Below are 13474 nucleotides of genomic sequence, written 5' to 3'. Positions count from 1 at the left end.
GTAAGCTCCTCTCTGGGTGGTGTAAACAAAGTCCAAAGTGTTTTTACCTCGTGTTGGAAAGTTAATGTGTTGGTGTCTTTTGGGGAACACACTCTTTAAGTCAGCATGGTTGAAATCCCCAGCAAAGATGAGAAAAGCATCAGGGTGGGCTGTCTGCTGCTCACTGATGTGCTGGTGCAGTTCATTTAGTGCCTCACTCCTGTTGTTGTTGTTGGAGCTGGGAGGAATGTATTCAGCAATGAGCAGTATGGCTGAATATTCCCTCGGCAGAAAGAACGGCCAGCACTTAATAATCATAAACTCCACCAGGGGTGAGCAGTGTTTGCAGATCACAACAGCAACAGGCATCGTTGATGTAAACATAAAGCTTGCCGCTGCGTGATTTAACTCCCACGACGAGGACTCTGTCCGCTCGATAGCATGTCTGCTGATCGAGCTGAATAGCGCAGTCTGGAACGCTGTTGCTGAGCCATGTTTCCGTGAACACAAAAACACAACAGTCTCTTACAGTCTTCTGAGTTGAGGGTAGTAATTGGATGTAGTCCAGTTTATTGTCCAAAAAGCGTACGTTAGCCAGTACGATGGTGGGGATAGCTTGTGTGGGTTAGCCGTTAGCCTAGCCCGGATACCTCCGCACTTACCCCTCTTCTGCTTCCTCTCACGCCACTCATGTAAATATTATGATGCTGGTTAACAAAACTTATTTCTTGGTTCTTGAAATGAGCAGAGTCCTTGGTTATCATATAAGTATCATTATGCCCAATGTAGACTAAGAGGGCTGGACAAATGGCCGATTTCCACATATAAAATTTAAATTGTGCCATAAGGATGTGGTATTACAAAATTTGAAAGGTCCTCCCATCAGGCGTTACACCCTTTTCCAGATCCTAATAGAATTGGCCACAACCGGGCCAAATTTATATTTATCATTTCTATTTCCTGTGCTTGCAAATAGAATATCTTGGAGCTTAACCTTGTCAGCTTCGATTACTCTCCATGAAACTTTAGATTGAGGATCAATCCAAGTATGAAGAGCGATAAGTTGGAATGACCAATAATATAGTTAAAAATTTGGCACAGCCAATCCTCCTGAAAGTATAGGACGCTGTAATGTGACAAGTTTTATTCTGGGTCGTTAACCATTCCAGATAAACTGGGAAAGTATGGAACTGATCTCCTTAAAGTAACCTGGAGGGGGGGGAAGAGGCAACATAGAAAAAAGAAAATTTAGCCGAGGTAACAAATTCATTTTGACGGTGGATTTTGCCTTGAAGAGAGACACTAAAATAATACCCCCTCTTAGATCCACACTCTAGATCTACAAACAACATATTATTAAAAGTTTCTTGCAATTTTATTAATGACTTTGTATATGGTAATACCCAAATAAATGAAAGAATCTTTAATAGGAATGAATTATTTAATGGTTATTTAATGCATTGTTCTTTTATCTATTTCATAGTTAAAAAACTTGTTTTTTTATTATTAATACAATTAAAATAACTTTTTTTTAGTATATTTCTAAAGCAGTTAAAGAAAGCAAAACAGTACTTCAGGCTGCATAAATGTTTCAATGTAATTAATTTATGAACTCAAGCAATTTATTTAAATTTAGTTAGAAATTTTTATTTGCATGTTCTTACCATTGGGTTCGGGCTGATCTTGTTAGTCTATACTTGGCTCTGTTTTGAAATGCGTTCAGGTTTTTTCTGATCTATACATGGCTATTATACAATTTTACCATGATTTACAGAAAACAATGTCATTTAGTGTAACAATAGTTTATATACCAAAAATCATTTCAGGCACTTTTTCTTTTACATTTTTTAATAAGTACAGGTCGAAATAAGTACTGTATGTTTACATAAATAAATCTGTTACACTAAATGACTATGGAACATTATTTCACGCATATTTTGACATTTTATTTTCACAGACGTTATTTAAAATATTAAAATAAGCACTTAAGTTGCATTTAATATGCATTTATATGTATATAAAATCACTTGCGTAAATTAAATTTGTTCTGCTTCGTATTTATGTGGAAACTGCTTTAAAAAGGCTACAGTTAATGCAAAATGATGATTCAGTTGTTACTGAGGCAGATCTCTCTCTCTCTCACACACACACACACACACACACACCTCTGTTGGCTTAATGCCATACTAAAACATCTCAGTCATTCGAGGCCCGAATCATAAAAGACTCTTTACCTCTTGAGTGCTACATGGCTATTGGATTTTAAAGGTGTAAAGTGAGATGAATGTGACAGCCTAAACATGTTTCAGAAAAATAAAATATAAGGAAATAAAATCAAAACATACAATGCTAAACTAAAAATGCAAGTCCTCCTGTATGGTGGTAGTTCAGTGGTCTAGTCCTCTGAAGGTCACCAGTTGCCTGTCCTTGAGCAGGGGATTTGTTCAGGTACATAAATGTTCTATATGATGTATTTAATGCAGTTTAATTTAAATACAACAGTTGAATCATGGGGTTGTCTGTTAACGGTGTGTTTGGTCATGTTTTAGAGAAGACCCGTAAGGAGGTGGCCTCTAAAAGCTCTGGTGGGATGGAGATCATTCTGTCATCTCTGGAGGTACCATCACTTTAATCACATCTGTTCATCTCAGATCAAGTTGAAGTGTTTTTCAGCTGCTAATCCATTTGATTTTGTCCAGAATACACAGGATTTGCAGACCACTCTCAACATCCTCGCTATCTTGAATGAACTGTTGACTGTGGGTGAGTTTCAGTGTTGCTACTCTTAAAGGAAAACTCCACTATTTTTGAAAATAGGCTCATTTTCCAACTCCCCTAGAGTTAAACAGTTGAGTTTTCGAATCCCTTCAGCCGATCTCCGTGTCTGGTGGTAGCACTTTTAGCTTAACCTAGCATAGATCATTGAATCTGATTAGACCGTTAGCATCTCGCTCAAAAAATGAACAAAGAGTTTCGATATTTTTCCTGTGTAAAACTTGACTCTTCTGTAGTTACATTGTGTACTAAGACCGACGGAAAATGAAAAGTTGGGATTTTCCTGGCCGATATGGTTAGGTACTATACTCTCATTCCGGTGTAATAATCAAGGAACTTTGCTGCCGTACCATGGGTGCAGCAGGCGCAATGATATGACGCAGCACCTGAAAGTAGTCCCTAGCTAGTTTGTGTAGTTGCAGCTGGCAAATTTCAGGTACTGCGTAATATCATTGCACCTGCTGTATCATTTGATTCCCACATTTCTAAGACCTCTTACCATCTTGGTCAAATAAGCTGTTGTCCAAAATTTACACCATATTTACCACCATACACCCTAACTTTTATATTGTTTGCATATTTCAAGATAAATACTTACTAGAATGAAGCAGCTTAGATTTACTTGATTATACATATTCATCAGTTTTGTTTTGTTTTTTGAAAAATGGTTTTAAATATGATTATCAGGCCTTTGAGGGTTGTTTATTTGTTTTATTTCTCAGTCATCATGGAATTGCATTATATGTTTTGCCCACACAATAAAACTGTAGAGCTGTGATTATTAAACTCAGTATTTAAATGTCATTTTACTGCACCAAATTGTATATTTTGCTCATTTAGGGCCTCTGAATAAAATAAAAATTTGTTAAATATGGTCTGAGCTCCATATTTACTATATCATATTATACGACCAATAAATGCTTCATGTATTAAATATGATACTGAACAAAAAACACTTTTATGTATTTATTTATTATTTATTTGTTGGTTTGCATTTTGTCTAAAGGTTCAAAATGCTTTTCATTAAAAAAAAAAAAAAAAAAAAGAATGGATTTTTATTAGATTATTTCATATGTCATGGCTTTAAAGAGTCAAACCTAAAAACTAAAAATGACTAAAACTGAAATATCAAAATAAATTAAAGCTAAACAGAAATATAAAAAATAAATATATTTGAAAATATAAAGATAAAAGCTATTTCAAAATATTAATATTATACTAAAATAAGAACTAAACTGGTGAGTTTGTATTTCTACATGAACTTCTGTAATGTTTGTCTGATTATTGTTTAAAATGATCTGTTTATTTGTCATTTTATCTGTATTTGTTTACCTTTTTTATTTCCGTAATAAATTGGTAATTGATTTCTTTATAGCGTTCTACATCTAAGTAGCACTCCTAGACTTCCATAAAAAGTAATTTTGTTCTCAACACTAGAATCAGCTCAAAGATGCTCTTCTCAGGACACCTCAGTCAAGACGGTGTGTTTGTGAAGACAGCATGGCGTGATCTTGCTGTGTTTGGTGTGGTAGGTGGAGGCTGCAGGACCGGGGTGTTTGTGTCTAAGGGAGGAACAGCCCTTCTGCTGCAGCTGCTGGTGGGCTCCAGCAAAGACCCTCCCGCTAATGAGGAGCTAATGCTTCACATTCATTCTCTACTGGTCAAAGTCGGCCTCAAAGGTACAGATGACAACAGAACTACGCTCGTTTTAGCTCTGCCAAACCTGTAAGTATGGACAAATGAACCGTTTCCAGTGATATCACTTCCTCTTCAGACAGGAAGCTTGGTGTAAAAGCACGTCTGAACGGAGCTCTGAATGTGACTCTGAATCTAGTGAAGTATAATCTGCAGAACCACAAGCTGTTGCTGCCGTGCCTTCAGGTGCTTCGGGTCTACTCCAGCAACTGTACGTCTATGTGCTCTGTAGTGCATTTCCGATAAGGAATACATTTCTTTAGTGCATCACTACAGTGACTTGTCTTTCTTGTAGTGGTAAATGCAGTGTCGCTGGGAAAGAGTGGCACTTTGGAGATCATGTTCGAAATCATCGGACCCTTCAGCAAAAAGAGCACCACTCTGCTGAAGTATGTCATGTGTTCATATTTACCAGATCTGAGAATCATAGCATGCACTTACAATGCAATGTTACAAGAATGATGCTCCTCACTAAATATGTGGTGACAGCATCAAATTTTTTTATTTTTTTTCTTTATTTGTTTGATTTGTTAGTTTAATTTATTGGGTCTTTTCCCAAACAGGGTGGCCTTGGACACACTGGCGTCATTACTGAAGTCTGGTAAGATGCCTGCTTGGATGATTCTCACCCAACCTGAACAAGAACATGTTAATATGAAAGACACAAAAACACATATAAATTGTGTTATTTAAATTGTAATGGTAAGGAAATTGTGGTAATTTTGTTGTACTACTTTTAATTTACATACTGTTATAGTTATTCACTTTTTTTCTTTTTATTACACTAATAAGGACAATGGGAATAACACACCGAAAAAAGAATAAATCATACAGATGGATTATGGTAATGAAAATATATATAGAAAAAGTGCTTAATTAAAATGAAAATGGTGTCTTAACCCATTTATCTTCCTTATTTACTTTTAAGAATTAATAACCATTTTGTAGTACCATATTCATGAGTATATTATATTATATTATATTATATTATATTATATTATATTATATTATATTAATGGTAACAATTTAGTATAGGGACCAAATCTCAGTATTAACTAGTTACTTATTAGCATGCTTATTAATTACATATTGACTGTTTATTAGTGCTTATAAATCGCATATTCTGCATGACCATATTCTAGATCCTTTAACCCTACCCTATACCTAAACATAACTACTACAACTACCTTACTAACTATTAATAAACACCAAATTGGGAGTTAATAGTGAGACTTGCTCTCCAAACTAAAGTGTGACCAATACATTTAATACTTGAATTCAGCAAAAAAATAAAATAAAATAAAAATCCTGGAATTAAATGTTTCCACAGAATACTAAGCAGCACATCTGTTTTCCACATTGTTAATAATAAACAGAAATGTTTCTTGAGCAGCAAATCAGTATATTAGAATGATTTCTGAAGGATCATGTGACACTGAAGACTGACGCAATGATGCTGAAAATTCAGCTTTGATCACAGAAATAAAAAACATGTAGTGAAATATTGACCTTAAACATTAAAAAATTTCACCGACCCCTAATATTTCTGAACAGTATCATACACACACACACACACACACACACACACATATATATATATATATATATATCTCCAGCACAAAACATGTAATTGCAGTACTGTTAATGATGTCTATAACAGGTCTGTTGTGCGTGTGATCTTCAGGAATGAATGCCCGTCGTGCAGTGGACAGAGGATATCTTCCCACACTACTCACAATCTACCAAGATTGGCACCGCAATGACACGCGTCACCGCCATGTGGTCATCCGCAAGAGCATTCTGGGATGCATCAAAAACCTCACTAACATTAAGCTTGGCAGGAAGGCCTTCATAGACGCCAATGGGATGAGGATCCTTTATAACACATCCACTGTGAGAAAGTGTTGGATAAAGTTTCATTTCATGTGTACTTCTATTGGAACATGCCAGACAGCTTCACTACAGTATGAAGATATATAACTGTGATGTGTTTCAGGAGTGCCTGCCTGTCCGGACACTGGATCCACTGGTCAATACCTCCAGCCTAATTATGAGGAAGTGCTTTCCAAAGAACCGCCTACCACTGCCTACTATTAAAAGTGTCTTTCACCACCCACTACTACACATACCAGCCAGTGGACCGGTGGCGAAGCTGTACAACCAGCCGCCTGGAGGTAAAACACACTCGCAGCTGCACTCACAGGGTGTCACTGATATCGGTGTTGGTGCATGATAAATCTCAATCTCACCTTAAAGTCAAAATGAAATCAAAATGCAACATATTTAGGATCTTTGTATTGTTTCTGGTATTGTTGTATGTGATATATCAGTCAATTGCCAAAGGATAAATGCAAGTCACATAAAGGTTTTTTTTAAGTGTCCCTATTATGCCATTTTTAAGGTTGCTAATATTGTTTTATGAGTCTCCTAAAACAGGTTTACATGCATGCAAGGTCAAAAAACATGTTAGTTTTCTCAAAAAATAGATTTAATTTTAACCTATTTTCTAAATGATTCATAAACGACTCGTGCGAAGCAGTTCAAAGAATCAGTCTCTCTAAACCCCTCCTTTCCGTGAGCCCTCACTGCTGTGATTGGTCAGATGGCGCAGTCCTTTGTGATTGGTCCAGAGCCGTAGAGAGATCTCTCTACAGCTCTGGATTGGTCTACAGCATACAGCGCGTGTCGGAAACGAAACGCCAATTGCCTTGACAGAATGACAGCCCTGAGACTTGTCAATACATAGAAAAGATTTAAATTAACATATACAACCAACCATATACCAAACCCGATGATGAAACGGTTGAAGTGGTTGACAAGAGACTGATTCACAAGCATGACTAGAGCAGGACGTTTCTCAGTGGTAAATGTCAAGTGTTGACAAGTTTGTGGTAATTATGAGATGTGATCAAACTAATTTTCTCTCACAGCGTAGGATACAGTGTCTTCTCGAAATGATGTTAACCACAGAAATTTTACTGTGTCTGTGTGCAGGCAAGTTGGCGACCTAAAACGTGGGCCGGACATTATGCAAATGTGTTACTTCGTGACGTAGAGCCGTAACGGAATAAGATTCAAATTCCTGATTACTCGTTTCCGCAATTGTGAGCCAACACTTTTTTTGACAGATAATAACTCGGCTTCACAACTTTGCCGATAGTTTATGTTCACACACAGCTACATGACACAGTGCATGATAGGTAATAGTCGAAAAGGCAAAATAGGGGCACTTTAATTCTGTTTCTTTTCAAAATATGTTTCCTTACAGAAGTCAAATTGGTTGCAAGTGCTAATAGCATTTGACAGTAAACATGCTCATAGATGCAAACTCCTCACCTTTCGGTGAAACTCATCTTTTTGAGATCAAAATAGGTCACATTCATGTAGATCCGGTGAGAAAGTGTACAGTGCTATTAGTACCAATTAAATTCTGTAGCTGCTTTAGTCAACCGCTTTTAAACGATCCTATGTGTTTTTGCATGCACAAGATTATTTACGTTTTTTTTTGTTTTTTGTTTTTTTTTGCGCAGCATTGAGTATTGTAGCCAATCACAGGCATCTCTGTTGAAAGCAATGAGCGCGTTTACATGCACATTCTTAAGCCAATTATGCTTAATAAGCTGAAAACGCACATGGTCTGCATAATCCATTGACAATTTGTAGAAAAGTTTTGTTTGTCTAAGAGGACCGAACATCCACCTATACCGTTTCAGGTGTGACAAATGTAAATCCACTAAATTGTTCCGTCAGTCATTGCTATGATTGACAGTGATAACTGTAGCACTGGGCAGAAAGAGCTATTTGACAAACCGATGTCAAAACTAGACTTGTGCGTTAAGTGATGAAGAGTAAATTCAGAGTAACAAACCTACAGCAGCGACAAGTCTGTGTTGTCTGAATACATTTAGCAGCTTTTACCATTAAAGATAAAACTTAAAACACTCTTTTTGATGTGTCCTTTTTTAAGGCAATGTTTAAAGGGTAACTAAACCCCTGGTCAGAGCCTGACACCACCCACTGGCAATATTTGAAAAATGCTGAAAAGTGGGCAGAGCACAGCGGAGATAGAGGGGACGAACCGCGAGGGCGGGGCTGAGCGGGTGGGGCGTGAACCTGAGACCCGCAGTAACGGATTGATTGACAGCTGCTGTCAGAGTCGCTAAAATGGAGAGTGACTGTAATGACGCAAGTAGCTTTGCAACAGAGCGTTCATTTGAAGTAGAGGACTTCTCTCCCCCACCTTCACCTGAAGTGGAGGATGTCGCGGTGTCTGTGGACACAGGGCCAGGGCCTGAGCCATATCAATTCAAGCCGCTGGCTCTTAAATCCCACATTGCGATCGGCATCCGACGATGCTAGTGAAGCAGCCGCTACAGTGATTTTGACGGAACAAGATGGTTTTATACTGCCAAGGGCGTGGTAGCTCGTACAAAGGGCGTGGTGAGCTGGAAACTGCTTACGTCACCTGCCACCCCAAACATCCAATAGGAAAAATCAACTGCAGTAGCCACCGTTCAACCTGAAGAGGGCAGCACTCAGACGTTTTTACACCATATATTGTAGAATTAAAACACTTTATACTCAAATGTCAAAAAAGTTACTTGAATCAATGAACAGCACTAATAAAGCCCCGTTCTTACAGATCATTAACTAAAAAAAGTTGGTTTAGGGTTTAGTTACTCTTTAAAAAAATGTTTAGTTTTTGTATTAAATCTAAAAATATTTCAAATATTTAATGCATTATTTTTGAATTGTACTTGCTATACTGCTTCAGTACAGTATTAAAACTTTTTACAATAGTAATTTTATAATAAATTCAAAATCAAAACGTGAAAACTAGGGAGTGGAAATGGCATCTGAGCTGATGAGTGATCCTCTGCTGCCATCTACTGGATATAATGGCAATTTTATGTATTTGTCATCTGAAAAGTCTTTGTTTTCCACGTCATCTCCAAAATGAATCTTTAAATTTAATTTTATTGTAGAGTTGAAAAAATAATAAAAGCATAAAAATATTGTACAAGTGTTTATAAAATGTGTGGTTTTTTTTTTTGTGTGTGTGTGTGTGTCTTTGTCACCTTTTTCACCCATGATGAGTTTGCATCCCTGCATGCTGTTTCATACTTCTTTGTAAGCAGTGTTGTAAACTGGTATTAAATGCTGGTTGTGTCTTCTGTGTTAGTGGATGATGTAGTTGATGAGAGCGATGAGAATGAAGCCACAGAGGTCGACACAGAAAATGACACGGAATATGATGAGGATGAAACCGGTCCCAAAACACAGGTACGATGATCTCATTATACGTCACTAAAATTCTAGTGCTCAGCTGATATCAACCGTAAATAAATAAATAAATAACATAAAATGAAAAATATATATAAATGAAATTTTTTTTCACCCACATTCTGATTAATGTAAAAGAGTTTAATAAATTAATAATATAACTTAATTGTATAGTTTTCTTTAAGCAGCTTATTAATTTTATTTTTAGCATCGCATTTTCTGATTTTGAGGTGAGAAATGGTAGTTTTTTCTCTGAAGTATGAATACTGTGTAACAAGTTCAACTGAGATACAATTAGTGTTATTTTAGTATTATTTATATACTGTTGTAATATTTATTAATATTTTTAATTCGCTTTTATTTTTATATTTTCAGTTGTCATGTCAATTGTAGTTTAATTTGAGTAATTAATTTAAAAAAATGTAATTTAATTTTTAAGTAATTCTATGATGTGCTTTTGTCAGTTTTATTAGAGGATATATATGTACACTCACTGGCCACTTTATTAGGTACTCCTTGCTAGTACCGGGTTGGAGCCCCTTTCGCCTTCAGAACTGCCGTAATTATTCGTGGCATAGATTCAACAAGGTGTTAGAAACATTCCTCAGAGATTTTAGTCCATATTGACATGATAGCATCGCACAGTTGCTGCAGATTTGTCGGCTGCACATCCATGATGCAAATCTCCCATTCCACCACATCACAAATCTGCTCTGTTGGATTGAGATCTAGTCAATTTGAATAAAATTAAATCAAAGTAAACACAAAGTAATCAAAAAGGTAAGAAACAATAATCAACAATACACACTTACTGTAGGCTGTGGAGTTTAAACGATGCTCAATTGGTACTAAGGGGCCCAAAGTGTGCCAAGAAAATATCCCCCACACCATTACACCACCACCACCAGCCTGAACCATTAAGACAAGGAAGGATGGATCCATGCTTTCATGTTCTTTACGCCAAATTCTGACCCTACCATCTGAATGTCCCACCACAAAACGAGACTCATCAGACCAGGCAACATTTTTCCAATCTTCTGTTGTCCAATTTTGGTAAGCCTGTGCAAATTGTAGCCTCTGTTTCCTGTTCTTAGCTGACAGGAGCGGCACCCGGTGTGGTCTTCTGCTGCTGTAGCTCATCTGCTTCAGGGTTCGACGTGTTGTGCGTTCAGAGATGGTATTTTGTATGTGTGTGTGTATATATACAGTATACACATTAAATTGCTTTTGGGTTAAGGTTAGGTTAGTGTTTCACATTTTCATTTTTAATAATGAACCTATAGGACAAGTAAATAGGCTTATGCATTTATTTCTGATGAGAATAGATCAACAGAGACTGTGCATCACTTTTCATGTTCAACACAGACCCTGCAGTGACAGTGGAGGCCCTAAATACAACAAAATATGCTAGGGCTGGGTAAAACAAAAAAACACTTATCGATTTTAATAGATTCTCATTTTTATGAGCCAATATAAATTCTTAAATTCCAGTCAATGCTGTTTTCAGTTGAATGAACAATGCATATAGTGCGCCACCCAATAGGCTAAGCTTTGTGCTTTGTTACTTTTTATATGAACAGTCTTAAATTCAAATTCTGTCTATTTTATTAGGCAATTCAAGCAGTATATACCATTTTGGATCTCTTTAATGTGGCATGATAGATCGCTGTAGAGCGGCAAACCTCAAACACATTTCAAAAGACTTGTGATAGTTTTAATTTTTGTTCCGGAGCTGATGATCCCACGCTCTGCTGCCACACTGGAGCGCACTCGTCACCCGCTGGACAGGGCTGGGAACTACAGTTATATATTACAATAGATCACCCGCAGTGTAATCTGTCAAAGTGATGGACAGATCCAGCAAGAGAAGTATTGAAGATTTGGAATCGGCTCTTGCTAGTCTTAGGGCTTCAACAACTGAGAGCAAGGCGGTCTCGGTTGAATGTCCACTTCTGAAACCAGACTGGTTGCTGTTGAGGAGGTTGTTTTGCATGAGAAAGGCTGAGACTTGGTTGAACATCTCGTTCAAGTGTTTTTGCAATGAAAGCAATATATATATATGTGTATATGTGTGTATATATATAAACCTTGCATTTATTTTTACTTCCAAGCAGGAAATGTTTATCAGACGATACCAGTAATTTTAAAGTGACCAAATACCAGCCCACTCACTTTTTTGGAAGATATTTTGTCTGTTGCAAATTAATTCTTTAACCCAGACTTGATGGTAAGGTAATACATAGACCTGTACTGTACAGTGTTTACACAATCCTATACAATGATCGGCTGTTTCTACTCTTAGGCCTAAATGTGTTTCCTATTATTTGTAAAAGAGCAATCTGGAAACTAATTTTATAATTCCTGTTTGTTATGCAGAATGATGACATAGAGACAGATATCAACAAACTGAGGCCCATACAGATGAATACACGTCCGTTTGATGAGCTCAGAGCCTACGAGTATTTCTTTCGGGAGTTCAGTGAGAATTTTGAGGTGAGGACACTTCTGATTAAATAATGAAAAGGCAAAAAATGCAGACACAAAAATGTGTGTCTTTAATAGCTTAACCATTTTTTTTCTTTCTTTTGTTACTTTTACCCCTCATATATGGAAACTCATTCACGTAGTCATCAGGTGTGATCACTTTCTGTTTTGTTCTCAGGATGACGACTTCGAAAGCCCCAGATCTGTCATCCCTCCATCAAGTGTTAACTCAGAGCTTCATCGTCCCATCATCATTCCCACCACGCCGAGCTCCTTGGGCCCTCAGAACAGACGTCCACCGCAAGAGGACCTTCTGACGCCCAAGCCAGATGAATCACCTCTGGAGCTGGACAGCATTTCCATATCAAAAAGACCAGAGGGCACATCGGACCCCGATCTGGTCTGTAGTTTGGGCCGCCTGGTTCTAGATGCTGGCGTGAATGGAGGCTCTGTGGATGGGCCTCAGGACGAGGGCGGGGAACAAGCGGTGCTGGAAGTACCAGACACCGCAGCACTGCTGCCGCTGCATGACCCTGACCTTTACTTAGAGATGGTGAAGAGCACCCGCTCAGTGCCCGCCTACACAGAGGTGGGTTACCCAGATTACTTTGGGCATGTGGCACTCAATCTCCGCGAGCCCATTCTAGAGAGGGTTTATGGTGTGCAGAGGTACTACACATATGTTTTACTACCTTTTTGAAATGTTAATGGAATAGTTCTCACTCAAAATGAAAATTTTCTGAAAATTCACTCACCCTCAGACCATCCAAGATGTAGATGAATATGTTTCTTCATTGGAACAGATTTGGAGAGATGTAGCATTCCATCACTTGCTCACCAATGAATGCTCTGATGTGAATGGGTGCCGTCAGAATGAGAGGCCAAACATCACAAAACAATCCTCACAATAATCCACAAGTAATCCACTCCACTCCAGTCCATCAGTTAATGTCTTGTGAAGTGAAAAGCTATGTTTTTTTCCTTCAGACCCTTACTTCTGGCTAAAATATGAGTCTTATCCATAATGTTGCTGTCTTCAGTGAAAAAGTCATCTTGTCTGAATCAGGAGAGAAATATTCACAGATCAAGCACCGTTTTCAAGCAAAAACAGCAAGCAAAAATATATCGGTGGATTTTTTTTATGTGAGAGGAAAACAGAGGGTGGACTTTTTCACCGGAGGAAGTGTCATTATGAATTATGGACTTCTGAATTTTGGACAGAAGTGATGGTTTAAAGTTTAAAAAATCTTAATGATGA

At 37.5% G+C, this 13474-nt stretch overlaps 1 protein-coding gene across 2 annotated transcripts in view; it reads left to right on the top strand.

Annotated features, from left to right (window-relative positions):
- Nucleotides 1-13474, top strand: part of LOC109111376 (cytosolic carboxypeptidase 1) — a 38296-nt gene that overhangs the window by 8398 nt on the left and 16424 nt on the right. For both annotated transcript variants that reach the window (XM_042730167.1, XM_042730166.1), the window contains exons 4-14: nucleotides 2529-2596; nucleotides 2679-2742; nucleotides 4287-4433; nucleotides 4529-4660; nucleotides 4745-4838; nucleotides 5013-5050; nucleotides 6134-6342; nucleotides 6446-6623; nucleotides 9632-9732; nucleotides 12109-12225; nucleotides 12395-12885. In XM_042730167.1, the coding sequence (XP_042586101.1) occupies nucleotides 2529-2596; nucleotides 2679-2742; nucleotides 4287-4433; nucleotides 4529-4660; nucleotides 4745-4838; nucleotides 5013-5050; nucleotides 6134-6342; nucleotides 6446-6623; nucleotides 9632-9732; nucleotides 12109-12225; nucleotides 12395-12885 (1639 nt within the window). The remainder of the gene's footprint in view (nucleotides 1-2528; nucleotides 2597-2678; nucleotides 2743-4286; nucleotides 4434-4528; nucleotides 4661-4744; nucleotides 4839-5012; nucleotides 5051-6133; nucleotides 6343-6445; nucleotides 6624-9631; nucleotides 9733-12108; nucleotides 12226-12394; nucleotides 12886-13474) is intronic.

The sequence above is a fragment of the Cyprinus carpio genome, chromosome B8, assembly GCF_018340385.1.
Source record: "Cyprinus carpio isolate SPL01 chromosome B8, ASM1834038v1, whole genome shotgun sequence".
In the NCBI taxonomy this organism is placed as follows: domain Eukaryota; kingdom Metazoa; phylum Chordata; class Actinopteri; order Cypriniformes; family Cyprinidae; genus Cyprinus; species Cyprinus carpio.
Note: the sequence above shows the minus strand (reverse complement) of the source record. Positions and strands in the feature narration are given on the sequence as shown.